The following is a 21,148-nucleotide window of genomic DNA, read 5'->3' as shown; positions in this document are numbered from 1 at the left end:
GAGTGTCCGTTATGATATTATGGTCCATTTTAAAATAGAAAATTTAAAGAAAAATGCACTGTATAAAACGCGACAAAATAACACACTTCCACGTCATTCAGTTAAAGTTCGGTATTATAATGTTATAGTGGTTCAATATTAACATAATAGCGATTAATTCGTAAAATTTACTATTTTATTAATTATGTTTCACATAGTAATTTATGTATACAATTATTTCGAGTTTATTGTTATCATTGTAAAATTATAATATTCATCGTCGAATACCCAACACATTTTACTTATTGCGCGTCTTTTATCTACTTTTTTAATTATGCCCGTTAAAAACATCACCAAAATCCGGTAGGTCACATATTATTATTGGACCATGAACTCGGTAGTGGTTCTAATGCACAATATTATGATAATTATTATTACGTTACATCGCTAACTATACAGCTGATATTACCACGGATACCGTGAGCCGTTACCACGATCTCGGACGGTAGTTATTTCATTTTTATTTCGTTTTTTTTTTTTTTTTTATCCAGTCTGCAGTTGTCGTGAGATAATATTGTGTATTATTGGTTATTATCGATTATACAGTGTTCGTTATTTGTTCCTACCCCGTAAATAGTGGTACAACGGACACCGATTTTGTTCAGCTGGTTGCAAATATAAAACCTTAAATCCCACACCTAACCCCACCCCCTCTTCACCAAAGAATATATATAATATTCGCTACCACTGCAAGTATTGGAATTGGTTTTACTGTTTCTGCCACGGAATCCAATAAAGCGTGCCCGCTGATTATCATAATCGTATGGCGTTAACGACCTATCGGGAATATAAATCCAGAGGAGCGATCGAATGACACGCTCACAATTATAGAAAACACTTAAGTTCAATATATTTCTTTTACGTAACAATATTATTGTAGTAAGTCGTTAAAAAACGACATATTTGGAAAAAAATTATGTTTAAAAAAAGTGTTTTTCTCTTTTGAAAAGTAATAAAGTTAAAAATAGTAAAAACAAAAGTTGTTTTAAAACATTAATAGTTTCTGAAAACATAATAAGTGTCCTACGTTTTTAATAGATCACCCGGTAAAACCGTTCGCACACAGCGTTCGGTCTCAGAAACCGAAAACCCTAACGCTCACCGTTCAACACGTGTACGTTGATGGACTTTGGCTGTGAGTTGGACGGGTTGCACTGATATCGGCCGTTGTCCTCGACCCGAGCTTCTTGTATGAGCAGATGACTGGTGGTGACCGTTCCTTTTTCGGTGACTACGTTCACGCCTCCTCTGGGCGAATCGTAACTGATAATCTGAGGACAAAATGGCGTTGTACTTTTATGTTCGAAAAAGTCAATATCGTCATAGGTAGGCAAGTATAATGTGTAGCTATTAGGTACTATATTACTATTAGGAAATAAGCTATTAAGGCACCCATCGCTATTCGGCGGCACCGGATGCCAACAAATAAAATGTGAATATTTTTAATGATTAAAATTTCGTACATTTTTTTTTTCATTACCAGGTTTCACTTTTACTACCTTCTTAAATTTATAACGATATCATGATGTGCTGAAAGCTAAAACCTTGGGCTCAGACTTCCTTATAAAAAAAAAAAACTATAAATCAGTACTTTAAAACAATCAACAGACACGCGGAATTTGAGTCGTAATTAGACCAACTTTTAGTATGGGTCCAATTTACGTTATTTTTAAAAATATTACATTTTGTATCGAAATCAAGTAATACCTATACTATATGAATACTTACCAATTAAACATAATAATATAATGTGAAACAAAAAGTGTAATGATTAATATTTTCAGGTGACAATTAAAATACGGAAAATGCACATTACACGCAGTGTTATTCTCAAAGTTACTTCTGTAAAAAGTTTTTCTATAAATCGCAGATTCTTCGAAGAATTTTACAAGAATGAATTTTATTTTTTAATACAAGGAATTCGATTTTACCTTTTAAAACTTTGGACACGGTGTTCTGTGCTTCTTACCATGTATATACCATAAAACTTTTGTTTTTTAACAGCTCTGAAATTCTTACATTTTTAATACTTTTGAAATGCACAGCGGTATCATGTAAATTTACAATTTTCGCGAATTGTATTTCAAACGAATGGCTGAAGGCTACGTGGATTTTTTTTTTTAGTAGAAATTAAATAATATAAAATGACGCACTTAGTAACATCACAGCTGCGACCATCGATTTTATCATTTTTTACTTTATACATATGACATACTTCCTCAAAATTTAAAGGACTGCATTGAGAGACCTTTTGACCTTTTATGTTGAATTTTTTTGGTTTACCCAATGAAGTTATACATTTTTTCGTGTATCTATAGCAAACACGTCGGAAAATGTTCTTTAATATTTAAGGAAATCGCAAATATGCTTAACGATTATATCAAATTTATATGGCATGGAGATTTCATAAATATATAATTTTTTTTTTCGATTTGGGTAATATAAAGTTATGATAATATATGTACTTTATTAAATTATTAGCTTCATAGCTTTATTAAATATTTAAAGTAAATAGAATATTTCCGGTTACTTTTAAAAATGTTATGTTTTTAAGTTTTTCTTTATGTTTTGTTAGTAGGTATTAACATTTTAAGTTTTCGTAAATGTAACCAAAATTGTTTCCCAGAATAATAATTTAAGTTGCAAGCAGTTTAATATCTACTTAAGAAAAAAAAAATACCTACATAATAATAATATTATACCAAAATGCACTCCATTCAAAAACAGTAGGTACCTACTTACTGCAAGGACTTAATGATTTTTATATGTTATGGACAATTAATGTTCCATGTCTACTATTATTTTTGTTCGTCCTAGTAAAAACTATTGTTGTTAAAACTATTTCTTGATGGTATTCGTACGATTAAACCATCGAAATATTTTGGTCGTCAAGTAATTTCGTAAGTTGCGTCGGTTCCAATAATGTATCTATACTGTTTTTAATAACAATTCCGAAACTAAGCTGAACATTTAAAAATTGATTTTCCAAAAAAATGTATTAACTCATATACCGCCTACTTCGAAATATACATGTAATTCGATTGTTTATCTCGCACGTGCTTACCGAGTATTGTAATTTTCGAATACCTATATTATATAAATTATAATAATATAATATATCAATACAACGGTAGGGGGACGGAGTGGCCGAGCGGACTAAGGCGTCGGCTGTGACGCAGCCGACCCGAGTTCGATTCCTTGGCCGCGGGCGGCATTTTTCTTCGGACAAATCACGGTGTCCGGAGAACAAGTGCCGCCATCCCCCACCCGGGCATGGCAGATACCTACGGGTGCCCAATCAAAAATTCTGCCAAACACAACACACACGTGTAAAAACCCCACCGTTACAAATCCTACTACCTAAAATCATAGAATCTCACAATCAGCTAATGGCCATAGTCGCTGGGCTTTAAAGACCAATAAAAAAAAAAAAAATACAATGATATCGATTTTCCATTGATCGTGATTTTTTAACCGTTATACTGTAAATTCCTCGAAAATAATATGCTCTTCGCGTGTTATTTGAAGCACACTCCAGACGCTGTCATGTATAATATTATAGTATGATATGATTAACTAATATTCACTGAGACGTCTGCGAGTTAGCCTTGATTATACCTCATCCGAACTGCATACGAGATGTAATTACATTGCCTGCATACGTAAATATTAAACACCATAATATTCATCGCACTAATCCGTTTTGTGGTTCGACGAAGTATTGTTATTATAATAGTCCGTAGCTCCATATCAGACCCCAGTGAATAAAGTGACGAAATATTATAATAGGCGTTCAGAGTTTGGTACCCTAACCTATATACTGTTAGGTACCCAAGTTGATATAAACCTAACAAAACAGCGGTGTTCAATCCGCTCCAATCCGCTGGGCCCCTAGCCCCACCTCCCCTTCGGATCCGTCCTGTTTGTGCCTTTAACACCGACAGTATATTATTATGCAATGATACAATATAATATAATATTACTGATGTGTTCTGCTGCACAATCGCAGCGATATTGTGTTTTCTCGAAATATATAAAAATGTAAGAAGCGTTACGCCGGTCAGTATCATTATAGTGTACGTGTCGGCGTCGTGACCGCCCCTCGTCGACTGTGTCACCCCTTTTTTTCGAACCATTGACATTTAGAATAGCGAAAGTGCTGGTTACTAGGTACCTACGTATCACACCACAACTCGACCTCATGTCCGTGTTTTGTCCCGGCCGAAGTCCCACCAGACTCCGATATCGACTTGTCCGTCGAAAGAAGTTTCGCCTACCACATCAAATGATTTTTTATAATATACTATGCGTCTTAATTTAAGTACCTATAATAATAAATGGCAAAATATTCGTAATAAATAACAATTGCTGTACGTATTCAATGTGATTAGTTTTTATCCAATGTGATAATAGTCATATTATATAATATATATATATTATATTATATTATTTTATTTGATTTATAAATATTAAAATATTTTTTTCAAAATTCTGTTCAGCCTAATCATACTTTATTTGTTATTATTTTCGCGACTATTAATTTATTATCATTATAGTGTCACGTTGTGCTGGAGAGACGACTTCGACAGGGAAATTACATTTTTGTGTTATTGCTCACATAATGCATCAATTATTTGTTATGGCATATTTATAATTGCTTTTACTATTTGAAATTTTATTGTGAAATCCATTGTCCTGTATAGCTCCGTGAGTTAGTTGTAGCCGAATGTCCATTTTCAGGACGATTTTTTTAACGTCCGAAAAAAGGTTTCGATATCATGCTTTCAGTATTTGACTTATTTTTCAAACATTTATCATATTTTCAGGCAGAAATATTATAAGTAAATAATTTTTATCATCACAATAATAATGTAGCAACGCAGTTTTTTTTTTTTAATTTCAATTTCTCAAACGTTTTCTGAGTAGTTGTTTGTAGGACATTATTCCAACTAAACTTGAGCTTTTTTGTGTACTATACGTTTAGTAGATTGTATAATACATAATATTGCGCAGCCGATTATATTTTCCTTTTTATTTTCAGCGATATTCATTTCATTATAAAAATATTATTTTCTATAAGATTCTTAGAACTTAAAAATTATAATTCTTTTAGAATCGTTTATTTTTAACTTTACATTTAAATCCAAAAATATATCAAATAGTGCTAGGTAATGTGGTACAAGTATAATAATAATACGCAAACCATTTTAATTATAACTTTATTTTTCAATAATTTATCTGAAATACAACTAAATAGTTCTTAACTTTATTTCCAATGTGCCTTTTTATCTATCCAGTTTGAGTGAGCTAGTTCGTTTAATTTTCGATGGATAGTATTTAATGTGTCCCTTACTTGCAGTGGCTTTAAACTTTTTGTTTTCTTTCAACCTAGTTAATCAGTTATTTGTTTTATTCCGTTGACTCCGAACTATCAAGAAAACAATTTGACAAATAGCCAATACCGAGCTTATGAACTTGATGGTTGTGCTATTCATAGCTCGCGGTCGAGAAAGTTTGAAAGTACTAACCGTATAGCTAACCATCAAAACTTTTGTAATATTCTCCAAAGATTTGAAAACTTGGTTGGTTACACATTTTTATACCGAGTTAGAGAACAGATATTTTGTAAAAGTATAGGACAGCCTAAGTATATTTGTTGAATGCATAATAAAAAATTGTAAATTTACAAACATAATATCATTATGATATAGCTCAATACGTTGTATTCCGTGTTTAAATCGGTTTGTAATACATTTAAAATCATATTGTTGCATCGTCATTATTTCTTTGTATTATCATATTATTATACAATAATGACTGTTTGTATTAACAGTGTCTCGTTCGTTTAGACTAATGATTCGATTTTATTCTCGTTTCGAGGGTTGTATTTGTTTTACATTACCGGTGGTAGACATGACGAAAAAGTCGGGTACAGCGAGGACCAGCGGTCGATAAGTAGAATTCGCTGCAAACTTCTTTAAAACACCCCTTTTCCTTTCCACGTCTACGGCTACAGTATAGATACATACGCTTGTTCGCGGAAAGTTTATTGTTTATACAGTGTCTAATGTGTTAATGTATATATGTGCGTGTACAGATACACCCTGTTATTAGTTTAAGACGTTGGAAGTGCAGGGGATAAAACCACACGGAGAGTCTTAACAATGTTTCCCAACTTGTCCCCGACCCGAAAACCCATCAATAAATATTGTTGCAGTGCCATATCGTTCAAATACTAAATAATGTTTCATATTGTAATGGCGGCGGAGTTTACTCGGCTACGAGTTTTGGAACCGAACTTCGGTCGATAATAATATTATACGGTGCGAAACACCGCGGAAATAGTGCAGGTAGTGATATAATATTGTGGACCTATTATAGGTACTTACCTACAACGGTATATTATTATTATTATCACGTGGGTAGGTATTGAATTTATGGATATTTTTCTGAATATTGGGGGGAAAAAATGTGCGGACAAATTTCGGTTAAAACTTTATTATTAGAAGCCGGTGGACGATATAATATAACAATAATATAAAAAATGTCACGCCGAGTGTATACCCCACCCGCGTCCATATTAAAATACGATTTATGGCTGTTGGTGCCAAGATTTATATTCAACGTTTAAAGTAGGTATACCTATACAGCCCGCGCACCGGTGGAGGATATAGATAGCCCGTATTTCAGCGGTATGCACATGATGTATGATATTATAATATCCGTAAAACGATTTGTATCCGTTATACCCTACGCGAAATGTGGTGAAAAATATTACCATCAAAACTTCGAGAAATCGTAATGTCGTTCGACGCGACAAAAAAAAAGTGCAGTAATAACGTGATGTAGACATTCAGTCGCTCTGTCTAGCTGACGACCGAAGTCTTCGCGTCGTGTGAGCACATATTTTTTTCACCCGCACACATATGCGTGCAAAATAAGGATACGAGATAAAAAAAAAAATAAAGAATAGATAGAAGAAGAAAAGTAATTTCCCAAAGTACAGCGGCACAACAGTGCACCGCGTCCTACCTCACTGGCGTAAAGTTACGACCATTAACCGTGAATAATTTTACGAAGAAATGTTTTTCACCGCGAGTCGGCAGTGGTCGAGGAACGACTATCAAACGCTCGAGGACACCACGAGGAGATGACTTGATTCTTTAATCGAACAATATGGGTAATTTTAAAATGTTTCTTATCGGGTAAAAATTATTGTATACATATGAGTGAATAATAATAATATAAAGTTATTAAGTGTTTTTTCGTTAAACCGTGACAATGACTATGTAATGCGACATAATTTTCATATAATATAATTGATATTTCACGCGGTGTTGCACGAACGACTGACTACATTCTCATAACGTGAAATAATTTATATCGATAATATAATTTAACGATTATGGTGTTGCGCGTTTGGCTTTTACCTCAGTGCATGTAAAACGTCGTTTAAAAATATGGACATGGATGAAGTTGAGCTCACTTGTTTAGTATGGACAAAATTGACTATGGATAATTAGTACCTGTATTAGAAACCGAAAAATGCCGGGTGAAATGTATTGGTGTAATGTTATGGTACGAGTTGATTCACAAGTACCGGTAACTTACCTAAATCTCGAAATCGATGAATTAAATCCGGGAAATTAAGAGGCGCGAATAACGCGTATGTGTTGATTGCCTTTTTGTTCTATATAATAGTGGACAATGAGAAAAACAAACTGTTTCGTGATGAATTGATCGGTCGGATTTAATAAAATGTCCAGCCAGTCTCCCGCCTTATATAGGCAGAAGTTCGGCAATCAGCATTAGTTATACGGTGTGTGCTGGGAGTCGATACTCATACGCGTCCTCTCGATGAGCTCCGGGATGGGTATCGCGATTGATACGCGTTAAATAAGTCTCGGGAAGGCGGCCTCGCCGGTTTTCCATACCAAATGTTTACCACCCATATTGCTGCACTCCACCACGGGCGCTATTTACAAAACACATTATAATGATATAATATCGCTGATGTATCAATCGAATGCAATAGTATATATATCAAGTGGGAACTGAATATTTCGATCGGTGCGGTATAACATAAGAGACTCTCCCGGCCCGCGCCGAGAAACGATTAATAATTTGATACCGTCGGCAATAATTACAACTCGCAAAAGTATCGAAGAAGTTCACGAGTCGAGAAACGGTTCAAAGACGCTCGTTCGCTCGAGTGGAGCGACTCGGAATTGCTGCCATTGATATGTTTGTGTACTCAGAAGACGACGACGTCTGTACACGAGAAAACCAAACGAATTTCGCGAGAATATCGTACGCACATTGTTATTGCTATAGTATTATGCGGTTTTCCGTTTGCCAACGCAAAAACTACAACGGTAGGTATAGGGTTAAATATCAGTGAGTTTACCAATTGCGCTTAAAATTACCTTTTCATGTACCAATTGCGCTCTAGACATTTTAGGGTTGATATACCAATTGCGCTCTAAAATGTTTATATTGCGCTTATACATTCTACACTACCTAAGGAAAACTTATTAGTCAGTTATAGTTAGATATATAATAAATGCTCGACCGGAGTTATACGATTTTTACGGGGGGTTGACATCAAGTATTTGGTGACTGAAATATAATTTATGCCGACTGTAAAAATGTCGACCCGTAATTTCTTAAAACAAACTATGTGAAGTTCCTTATTTTTGGTTTTTCTGTATAATAGGTTATAATATTTTTGTTAATTTTATTACCTTAGCACTACTTACCGCACATGAATTAAGGGCAGCACTTAACTCATGACCTATAAGCCACGTGTTGACCCTAAGGCCTAAACTAAAATAAAATGATAGGTGGTTAAATCATAAAGTAATAAGATGGCTATATTAATAACAGAGCAACTACAATAAAATAATACATTTGGTCAATAATAACATGCAGATTTAAAAAAATATAATTAAAAAACTATAATTTGAATACAAGCGCAATTGGTAGACTGACCCTAAAATACAAATTTTGTTTTAGGCGCAATTGGTCAATGCCCAAATATCACTATAACCACCGTTATAATAATATCTAGGTAAAAACGATCGTTCAAAGGGTGCATCTTTTTATCCATATATTTAAATACGATGGTCGCCCGAGACAAATTATTTAGGCGTTTTTTTGTTACTAGGTTTTTTATTGTATGCATTCGTGTATATATTATTATATAATTGAGTGGCGGAAGTGCTGATTTTTTTAAGCTATTTCTCATAATAGGTAACTTATTTTTTCGATTTTAAACCAAACGGATTTTGCGAGAATGTCGTACACTCATTACTATTACTAAATAATATGTGGACGGTTTTCGAACGCAAAAACGATTGTGTATGGTAGTCTGCGCCGGTTTATTAAAATTACCAATAACTGTGCACATCCTATCAAGTATAGGGCTAAAAATATTAAATAAATATAACCATTGTTATATTATCCAGATAAAAATAATTATTTAAGGTATTTTTTTTCTGCCCATCTATGTAAATGCAATGGTTATATAAGACAAATTATTTATATATTTTTTTTATATATATATTTTCAATTTAATTTGTACGTGTTTGTATGTATGTTTGTAGTGGAATCGTTCATTTTTGCTAAGCTATTTCCTACAACCTATTCATTCGATTTTAAATTCAGTTTATTGTATGTACCTGTTTTAATACCTAGGCTTAGGTACTTTACTGTAGCTATTTCGTACTAGTTTATTGTTATGCTCTGCAGTAAGCACCGACGGATACTCGTATTTACGAGTGTATAAAATCAAACTTAATATAATATTTAATATATATTTTTTTATTGAAAAAATGCTATTTTATAAATGCAAATTTTAAATTGTTTAAAAGCTATCTGGGGTTTTTTTATCTAGAAAATGTGGTCATCTATATATTATTATCTTATCTAGATAAGATTTATCTGCCATGTTGTTTAGATAATATTATTATTGTTAAGTTATCTTTGTACAACACGGAATTTATAATGAAGTCGTGTCTGGTCGTCGTCCGACGGTATTATCCGCACGCGTACAATGATGATAATAATAATATTATCACTGCGCACAAGACGTTAAAGACTGCCACAACACAGATTATTCATAAAATGTCGAATAATGCGTGATAACTATGTTTTGCCAAGTGAAACACGTTTGAACATCAGAAAATCCTCAGGCCCAGTGCACCGTACTTGACGTCTTATTACAGTTGGAACGTATAATATTATTGTTTACGTAATATTATATCATAATATTTTATTTTAATTTCGAATCTCGTGTTCGTATTCCTATTATGACGGTCGTATCCAATGCATACAGTAAATAATTAATATTTTAGTCGAACAATTCAATTGCCTGCATAATATATTTGTATCGGCTTGAATTCACTTTATTTTCTGTAAAGCTTCAAGCCACAATACTTTGAATTTAAGTTCCGCGGTTTTATCCACGTGTATACCACGCGGCTAGTTGTTATCGAAAATATGTAGTGAACCAATAAGATTGACTAAATTCCTTTGCAGACCAATTTTTTAGGGTTTCACTTTTTACGGTTTAACACAGATGTATCAAACGTCTAACCATGTCGTCTTTAAGTAAGCAGCGTTCACAGTGAAGTAAAAAAACATTGTGATTTAATTTTCGTTTGGAATAGGTAGATTTCACAAATGTGTGTTTTACTCCACTGTAAACAGTAACATAAACCTTTTTTGAAAACAGTTTGATGTAACTGTTAAATATTTATTCTATAGTTTTATTTTAGAACAGTCCAAAAGTATATAAATGGAAATTTAGACCACAGTGTTAACAAATGTTACAAGGTATATTACAGACATTTTCACAAATTAAATATGTTGTTAAAATCAAATTTAACTTGATTTAAATTTAATTAATTTGGAACTTCATAAAGTTTATTAATTTTCAATTTAAAAAAAAAAAAAAAACTTTATAAAACGTTTAATGCAATACTTTATTTGACACTCTGACGTTGACTGATCGTAACACCCTATAAACGGACAATTTATTTTTAGTTACTATATGTTTATGAATACTGAAGCGGACACTAAATTTAAAATCGTTCGATTGATCTAAATACCAAAATACTAGAGTGAAGTCAATTAATATTTACGATCAGTTATTTTCCATGATAAGCTGATATTAATGATCAATCATGGTATATAATGGACAACCGGTATGTATTAGCGAATATTTTAAGTTTAAAAAAAATATAAAAGAATTTTGTTGTTTAACGAAATGTTACGAATTCGTGATGAACACACAAATCAGCGAAATACATACACTACCTAAATAGTTTAATGAATTCCGGTAAAATGTTTTGAAAGTATGTCAATAATAATTATCGATGAAACATTTATTGAAGTTTAAGACTTACAGCATTATTATGATTCCAAAATATGTAAGACGGCGGTTCCGGGCTATGTAGTACAACACATGTCAAGTTTATGGTACTTCCTCGATCAATGAATATTTCCGGTCCTCCAATAATGTCAGTGCGAGGTTCTGAAACATGAAAAATACAAAAATATAAAATATTATGTAAATTCGAATCTAATATTAAATAAATTATTCAATTTTTTCCGTATCACATTCACGTAACGTAAGAGTTCGTACGCATATACATAAATAAAAAAAAAAACTGAAAAATTGTCGAGCTAATAAAATGAAACGTTGTCGGCAAATTGGATTGTTATCAACGGTATCACGCATACTCAAACTACTAATGGGTCACCTGAAACTGATTGAACGATTGAGTAATTTAACTACGAATTAAAGTTGCATGATATATTATGATTTTTGAAAAGCTTAATTAAAGGTTTGATGACGGGCCTAACAAAAGATATTATCGTGCAAGGTTTGAATTTAAATAAACTATGTAGGTATATCAGACTAAATGTACGTAACCAAGTCAATAAGTATATTGTAGCTACTTAATAATAGGTAAATATATTAACGTTATTCATTATTAGAATAATTAAATAACATAAAATTATATTTACAATTAGTGTTTGTACACTAGCTTTTTGACATAAAGGAATATTATGTTTGAACTATATTATATTATATGTGCGAGCACGTAGGTATAATTATAAAATTATTACAAAATACATTTTTATGTTAAAAATCATAAAAATAAACCAATTTATTTAAAAAAATAAATATATATTATTATAATAGGTAAAACCCTTACAATATTATTAAAATATAATAAATAATGTCTTTGAATTGTGTTTGGTATTTAATTGGTGAATATTTGATATACTTGTAGTCAATACAATCTCTATTCGCTGCATCTTTGTATTTTTAAAATTTAAGATTCATATAAATGTGTTAAATATATTATATACGTCATAAGAGCGTAAAAATAATAAAACTTTTACAATCGTACAAAAGATTACACAATGGGATCGGGCGCACGGTTATTGATTATACCCAAAAAGGTATTTCGATGGTTACGGTATTGTTTGGAAATATTAATTATGATTACAATTGTGTTTGCGTTCAATAATGGTTCATCCAAGAAAACGCCAATGTAAATCATTTAAGCCATTTAACTTGGCTGAAAAATACGTAGATTGTTTTATTGCCATATATCCAGTCGGAAGTTTATTACATTCGTGCAAGGTTTACCGCCGATAGTTTTGAAAACTAATAATATTTCGCTATAGAATTTACGACCAAAATATTTGTTAAATGGTTTCCCAAGAGTACATTGAACGTCTCATGAACTTTTCGCTGGTAGAGTATTTAAGAAATATCATGTTAATTCTTATTTTAATGTTTAGCGTTTATACATGCTTAATATAAAACAAAACTGTATATAGATAGACGTTTTAAATTTAAAGTGATGTATACGGCGTAGGTATTAAAAGTAATATTACGATTAACTCGAACAGAGCATCGAGAGTTAGGCACGTCAATGATTTTTAATTTTATCAAATAATCATAATATACTAATCAAAAGTGTTTGAAGGTTTAATGTTAAATTATACGTAGGCTATAAAATTTGGTTATAAAACACACTATATTATTTTTAAATATCCATCATTTCACTGTTCAAATGAAATAAATCTTAAGGTTATTCCAAACCCTACTCGTATTGACCGACACGTCATTCAGAGTTTCTTTCTCTGTAAAAATAATTTATTTGTCGTTTAACGTTCTATCTCGTTGGGCATAATGATTTAAAAATTATTGTTCTTCAAAAACCCGAAATAATACCACCAAAGTACCTAAGGCTATAAGGTCATATTATTGTTTCGGCAGCTTAATAAAGCTAATGAACAAGGATAAATTATCCTATCAGAGAGTACAACGGGCGGTGTGGGCCCCATATAACGGTCTTTGAGTTGACTTTTAACGCAACACTTCTCGGTGTTGATATCCTGTGGCATTTCGAGCTTGTGGTCGCTTTGTAAATACAGTCACAAGTGAGGGTCATTTGAAGGCTAATGTCATCGTGTATATAAGAGGGGTCCGTACGGGGTATTCTGAGAGTCATCATTTTGTACGGCTGACGACATACTTTGGTGGAGGGGGGAGGGGTGGTTTTTTAGTGTTGCGACTGAGCACTTGGGGGTAAGTTGGGATTGTAAAATGTCTACAATGTTACTCGTGGGATTAGCAAAATATTATTTCGGTTCATCGGTACAACACGTTTGACGACAAAAATTGATAATAATATTATTCGCGTATAGGATATAATGCAATAATAATTATTACCCTAGGAGTTCACGGTAACGTGAATAATTGAAGGCGCCCAAAATGTATTTCACGCTTGGAAAACAAAAACTGTGTACACTTAAAAAAAAATAATGTGAAAAAGTAAACATCACGGTTAAACGGTTTTTTTAAGATGTTTTACCTGATAGCGTGTGGCCCCGAGAAAAAATGAGAATTCTCATTAGCCACGGTCATTTTTACATATTATGGCACTTTGCGTTGAAAAAGGTTGTAAAGTTTTGCGAGGATAATACGAGATCACGGCGGTCGTAAATTACTTTTATAAAATGTTGACCTCCCAAAACGGAATAGGTGCTGGTCCGATATCGCAGACTTGCAGACGATTTCGCAACAACATTATTTTCTAATTTATCTATTATAATATATATATTATATTATTATATCGTAGTATCCGATTATGTTTAGGTACGATACTGAAATAATTTCATTTTTACTACACATAGTTGATGAAAACGTACTAATAATAATAAATACACTACCGCATCTCTCGATGTAAACAAACATTATGCGATTTTATGGATAAATAATTAAATAAATGTTTTCAAAGTCACATCAGTCTGATTTGCGAACGATAAAAAATAAATCTTGTGCCATTGTAGGTATGGGTATACATAGTAATGACAAGGCTTTATTCCATGCTCGTGTTCAGTTGTGGGAAATCCGTACAGTTTTTATATTTTATAAGACCACGGGTAAAATCTTATTATGTGTATACATATTACTCTGTACTTAAGCTGACAAACACGTACCACGCGTCCGTATTCTAATTTATTGACCGAATTCACACGGTAATAAGAATAACTAAATAAGTGTACACATTAATCAACAGGTATGTAAAACTAGAATATGATGGCTAGACCATAAACCGTCTGTATGAAATTGTTGTTGCCTTGATTTAAGTAAACAATATGATGAAAATCTAGCACGACATTGACAAACATAATATATTCTAAAGAACACGATAGACGAATGTCAAGTAAAAAAAAAAAAAAAAACCGGACAAAACTATAGTAGTACCACACTACTTATATTATAATAAGAATTCTCGTAATGAATCAAAGTTTACGTGAATAGTATTTTATAGTATTCATAATATTAACAAGACTTCACGTCATATCTGATAATGAGCAAATACATTTAAAGCTGACGAATAGCATTGGACAAAACGTGAACAACATTTACAACGAATTATATTTTTAATCTTATAGTTTCGGATGCTACGAATAACAATTGCTTTCAAATATTATATTATCACAACACGCAACTGGCCCGAGTCGACGAGGGCTAAAAGAGTAAATTCAGCCCATCCAACAGCTTTTATTATAATTATCAATTTATACACCAATTAGACAGTAAAGTACGCGAATATAATAAACTGGACATGCTCGGCCACTGTCGCGGTAATCATCGAACCCGTTTATTGGCTACGTATATGTAGGTACCTACCTACCTACAAAACTGGTAATCGGTTTATGAAATTGATTTCGCAATTGATTTAGAGTTTGCCGGTTTGGGTGTTGTAAGTAATTATAAGTTTAATTACGACCCAGACATGACTGAAAAAGCTATTTGTTGTTATGGGGACACGTCGAACGCGTTCGCTCCGGAAAATAATATATTATGAGAGGTGTGAAATCTTTTATTTTTGTTATTATTATTGTTTTAATATACGATCGAGTAATAGCCGTTTACGTTTGTGTTTCATCGAATCATCGCTCACCGGAGATCATAATAAAATTAATAGTAGTAGTATAAACATTTAAGTCACAATTTCGAACCGTAAAATAAAAGAGCAAAAACCACGTAATTACATAAAAGTTTACATTTATAAAATATACGCTGCAGTAGGTATATCCGATAAAATTGAAAATTTTAAGAAAAATAAACTGTTTGACTTCAGCACGTGATATACTCGTTAAAGCTAATAATTTATAACAGACCTTGTTTCAGTGTAGAGTTACAAAAACATAAAAACTATAATGATTATAATACATAGACACAGGTTTCAGTAAAACTTTGTTAATTTAAAACCAAGGACAACAAAATCGATCTATTTCGGTGAATTGGAGGACTCAAACAATATAACTCGGGGTAAATATATATATTTTTGAACCGTCGACATTTTTTATTTACTGAAGTTCTAATACCTAATTATCCAATCGGTTATTGTGAGTTATATTCAGCTGATTTTGCGCGATAAAAAATTGTTAAAACAAATCTACAACTTCAACACAACAATATTATTATTTTTAATTCGTAAGCAGTTTTAGTTATTGACAATAGGTAGTTGAAAATTACAATCCCTAATGTTCTGGGTAACGTAATAAAACGAATATTATACACGTGCTACAGAGTTACCACTTACCAAATATCAGGTACTTACTGAGATAAGTATATTTATCTATATACCTATTAAACAATAATTATAATTCAGTCGCTCATAAATGCAAATGCTTACTACTTTTTACTAGGAAAAAAAATAACATTTTAATGTCATATTTGAGTAAGAATTTAAATAATGTGCTTATGTATTATGTGGTAAGGTATGTATGTTTGACTAGGTACATGTAAGTTATTTATTTATAGATAATATTATTATTAACTACGAAATACAAAATATGTATACTCATTTATCTTTTTTTTATCTTCACGATTTACAATACCCTAAACTAAATATGTACACGTACTCTCTCCTACTCCACACGCTCGATCGTAGCGAACAACTGACCCATATATTTCCGATCTTAAAATATTATCATCAGCGTAACGCGAGATTGAAGAGTAATCCTCATCCGAGCTCAGACGAACGAAATCTTGATTGTTGTAACTTGTGTATACCTAGCTGGTTGCAAAGGTACCCTGGACTAACCGGAATGACACATTATTATATTGTGTTTATTAAAACTGATAACGAACAAAAATAGATGGTTACTTCAAAATACTGGGATAATGATGACATATAAACGGGAAAATACGAGTTCGACAAAAACTACGTCACTTTGATTTTTGACGAGGGGTCGATTTATATGAAATCACCAAACGATAAAATGATATAACATATATTATAATATCGGCCTTGTTAATGGGCCATCGTTACCGAGGGTAATATTAATTTGCAATAATTTAGACAGAGGAAAAATAAACGTACGTTCTGGTTAAAATTTGTACGGTATATATTATTTAAGTATAAATCTCTGTATCTCCTCTACAAGCTTTTTGGAGACATCATCATTTCAAAATTATTATTGTTATATTGATTATATTAATGTATACTTGTGAAATGGAATGAAATAAAATGTATCATATTACGTTAAAAAAAAAAAAATAGAGGGCGAGCAAAACTATACCATGGTGGCGTATCCCATAATTTTTTTTTTCTTCTTAAGAGGTAATTCGATAATTTTGTTTTAATTTAAAAACATTTCAATTCGACACCGGATAGTCTCTTTTTAAATTGTACACTAGATGCAGCATTATAATGTGTGCGTGTTGTCGCATCGATACATTTCTATCAACCCCTTAGTTATGCCCGTAATCGTTTAATGCGGCACTGTCGCGTCAATTTTATTCTAATAATATAATAGGCATGATAAATACGCGTACACAGTCGTCGTTCGAGGTAAACGCAGTCGACTACGTTTTGGGCACAAGCCGAAACTCGTTAAAAAAAAAAAAAAAAATGCCTGAACACATTTTTCTCTCCGTTCAGACATTTCACAATGATTATTTGAAATGATTTCATATTCGTACATATAATAATAACATCTTTCCACGAAATCAACAGAAATAACGTGAGGTATTAAATTTCCATTTTACACGAATATTATGTGTAATGTAACGTAATTTACGCGTATACGCGATTGAACTTCATCTGCGGACGACCTTGGGTGTGATTTTCTGGGAGGTGAATCGCTGGGAATTATGTGACGAAAACCATCGACGATATTATAGACGATCATTGAATACCGATAACGGGAATCGTTAATGGAGGGAATGGATTTTTTTCCTTCAGGATAATAATAATAATAATAATAAGATAATACCAGCAGGGAAACGGAGAAAGGTTTTCTTTCTTTTACTTTCCCCACGAGACGTATATATTATTGTATACCGTACAAGTCGAAGGCGTGATAAATAAGAGACATCGCAGTTGGGATTTTCGGCAGTATGTCTTGGATAAGGATGAAACGAGAAACTAATGTACACGACTGTGGTGGAAACAAATCAAAGTAAAGCCAATGCAAACGCGTTGCCTATTATTATACTATAGAGGAGAAATAGCGTATATTATCGAGAGGATATTGCGTTATATTATTTATTACGAAATTCAGAAGACGTCGAGTCAAGACGGTTCAAGACGTATATTATAATAATATTATTGTGTCAATCTGCGAGATGCTGTGTTAGATATTTTTTTGGTTGTCTAATGACATGTAGTCATTGAATGTTTTATTTTAATTTTTCTATATTGAAAATAAAAACAGTTAAATGTCTGATAAATATTTTTTTTTGAAAAATTCTAAGTAGACAATTTGTAAATCTGGGTTTTAGAAAAATGTTGATTGCAAAAACATTTATTTAAGTCGACTTGTAGTTTATTTTTTTACAATTTTCTGAATGTTCGTTATTAGTAAAGTTGATCCAGTCGTAAAAAAACAACGTATAGGTAAAAACTGTATTTAATGTGTTTTAGGAATTTCTAAATAGGTACCTAGTTGTTAAAATCTAAATATTATTAAAAAAATGTATTACTTTTCAAATGAATGAGTCTTACTCAACAAATATTTTACATTGAAAAAAAAAAATAAATAAACGAACTAAATAAATGTGTTTACAATTAATAGTTTTTTAAAAGCCGGATTTACGAATTGGCTATTTTTACATTTTCATTAAATATATTGATTAGAATAAAAGTTATTTAATCTGTCAGATCTCCTGATAAATATTTTTAAAATAATATCGAAAATCACCCTATCCATACGACAACTATAATAGATAGCCGTCCTTGTACTACAGTTGTGACCAATGTTGAAGTCTGCCGCCATTTATAAGGCAGGCATTGTTTACATATTTTACTTATATACATATACATACATAATATAATATACCGTGATCACATTATTTTGTGAACATTGCCTGATTTGTAAATGGCGGCCGACTACGATGATAAGAAGGAACCGGCTATCTAGTTGTTGTATAATAATATATGATATGCCTATGATCATGTCAGCCATCTATTTACTATGCCAATTTTGTATAGCTTTGTGCACCAGTGGCTGATGTAAAAATTATCTTAACGTTTTTTTCCGGACGTAATATCTACTCCTTTGTCGAATAGTTATAGACATTGTACGGGTTAGCATATTGTGCCAATTTGAAGGAAATAAAAAATTTCCCGTACAGTTATCTCGATCGTGATAAAAAAAAAAAAGATTTGAAAGATTCGTAGTAAGGTAATATTTAGTGTATTTTACAACGAATGAAATTGTTACCCACATTATGCAATAAATTATTCGACGAATTATTATTATTATTATATTTTTCAAAAAAAATAACCCACTTATAGGTGCACTGTTTTTAAATGAATGTTATAAATTATTTCACTAAACAATTTCGGATGAAAAGTGCCATGTATTTATTTACTAATACGCACACGTAGGTAACTACCATTAGTCATAACAGGCAAATGTCAAAAGGTTATTGAACATAAAACAAATGCTTGTAATACGTTCATTGTTTATTATCAATTATTATTGTAATTCAATAATTCGTCAACATTTTAATACCTCATTCATTATTAAAAATAATATATTCATCATATTTTCAAAAATAATCATAATAGAAGGTACATTCACTATCTACGTTCGCTGTTTTTCTCTAACAATACCATCAAAGATTGAAAAATTATATTTTTTTTAATCTATTTTTTCCTAAAAGATTTTATCTCGTTAAAAATATCAAAAAAATCATTTCATATTCAATGGAAAACCCGGGCATGGTTATTAAGTTTTCATAAATCTATGAAAACGATTGCTTACTAAATCTCTGAAACTGCGTGCATAACATTATTGATTTAATTTAAAATTAATTTGTGAATTTTAGTATTTACTCTATTACAGTACTTGATAATTAATTATTTTTTAAATTTTTCAAACTGTCATTACAATAATCAAAAATAAATATTTAGATTTACGATTTTTTTTTCAGATATACCTCTGTATACCATACGTCCATACCTATTATATTCCGTTTTAGGCACTTTTCGTCTTAAGTGGAAACCAGATCATGTTTAATTCCTCCTCTTGGCGTCTGTTCTTAAAAAAAACTACATTGTTCACTTAAATTTTGTTACAGCCAAATCTTTATTGTTTAAAAAAAAAAAACAATGCTATTTTTCGGTTCTCAGAATATTAATTTAAAATATTGTTTATAAAATCCCTAATAACTTTGTTCGATTATGTTGATATTTCTACGTATTTATAAAATATATTCTGTACAACTTAATGTCTAGCGGCCGTCTACATGCAATGTTTTTTATAATATCATGTCCTCCACTCCCAAACTTAAATACGTTTTGGCAGATCCGGACTGAAAATTATTGTTATTAGTTTTTCTTTTCACTCTAAATTAGCAAGCCAATTCCAACATCGCACTCTGTCGCTATATCTTTATAAATTGTTAATTACGAAGGGAATAAAGTACCTTTGGCCCCAATAGTATTAATTCTGACATGAAAAACTGTGAACAAAATTATAATATTTTTTTTCTTATAAGTCACAATACGGCGAGTACCTAACACCGTAAAATACAGAGTTTTTTTTGATAATAATATTTATTGTGTGAGCACTTTATTCAGCTTTTCACCTCGCATAATAATATATCTTCGTGTTTTTTCGTTTAAATTGGTTGTTGCATGTTTGACGTCTAATGATGAAGTGACTTCATTGTGTGATATATAGTCACGCCTCCAGAATGTGATAATATGTGTGCACATCAAAGATAAATTAGTGTAAAAAAGAAATTCATAATGTATACGTGTATACTGTACTGTTGTTGGGTAAAAAGATGAAATATTTACTAAATATTCAGTAGGTACCACACATCATGCATATTGTAATTAACTAAGTAGTGCTAATATGTATACTGAATTTCACAGAAAAATATTTACGAAAAACATACAAATTAGGCATTTTCGTAAAAGTATTTTTTTTTTGCCACCTGCAGTTGGTTAATATATTTTTCCGATTTTATTTTTTTTATAGTTATGCACACTTTGTTGTAAAACCGATCGACCAATGTGCTAAAAATGTTGCAGACTGGATTTTATATCAT

General features: G+C 31.6%; 1 protein-coding gene across 1 annotated transcript in view; it reads right to left on the bottom strand.

Annotated features, from left to right (window-relative positions):
* Positions 1-21,148, bottom strand: part of LOC132952445 (zwei Ig domain protein zig-8-like) — a 449,513-nt gene that overhangs the window by 3,926 nt on the left and 424,439 nt on the right. Inside the window, exons 5-6 of the mRNA XM_061024746.1 lie at positions 11,448-11,575; positions 1,142-1,310 (exon numbers count right to left, since the gene is read on the bottom strand). Of these exons, the coding sequence (XP_060880729.1) occupies positions 1,142-1,310; positions 11,448-11,575 (297 nt within the window). The remainder of the gene's footprint in view (positions 1-1,141; positions 1,311-11,447; positions 11,576-21,148) is intronic.

The sequence above is a fragment of the Metopolophium dirhodum genome, chromosome 9 (genome assembly GCF_019925205.1).
Source record: "Metopolophium dirhodum isolate CAU chromosome 9, ASM1992520v1, whole genome shotgun sequence".
Lineage (NCBI taxonomy): Eukaryota > Metazoa > Arthropoda > Insecta > Hemiptera > Aphididae > Metopolophium > Metopolophium dirhodum.
Note: the sequence above shows the minus strand (reverse complement) of the source record. Positions and strands in the feature narration are given on the sequence as shown.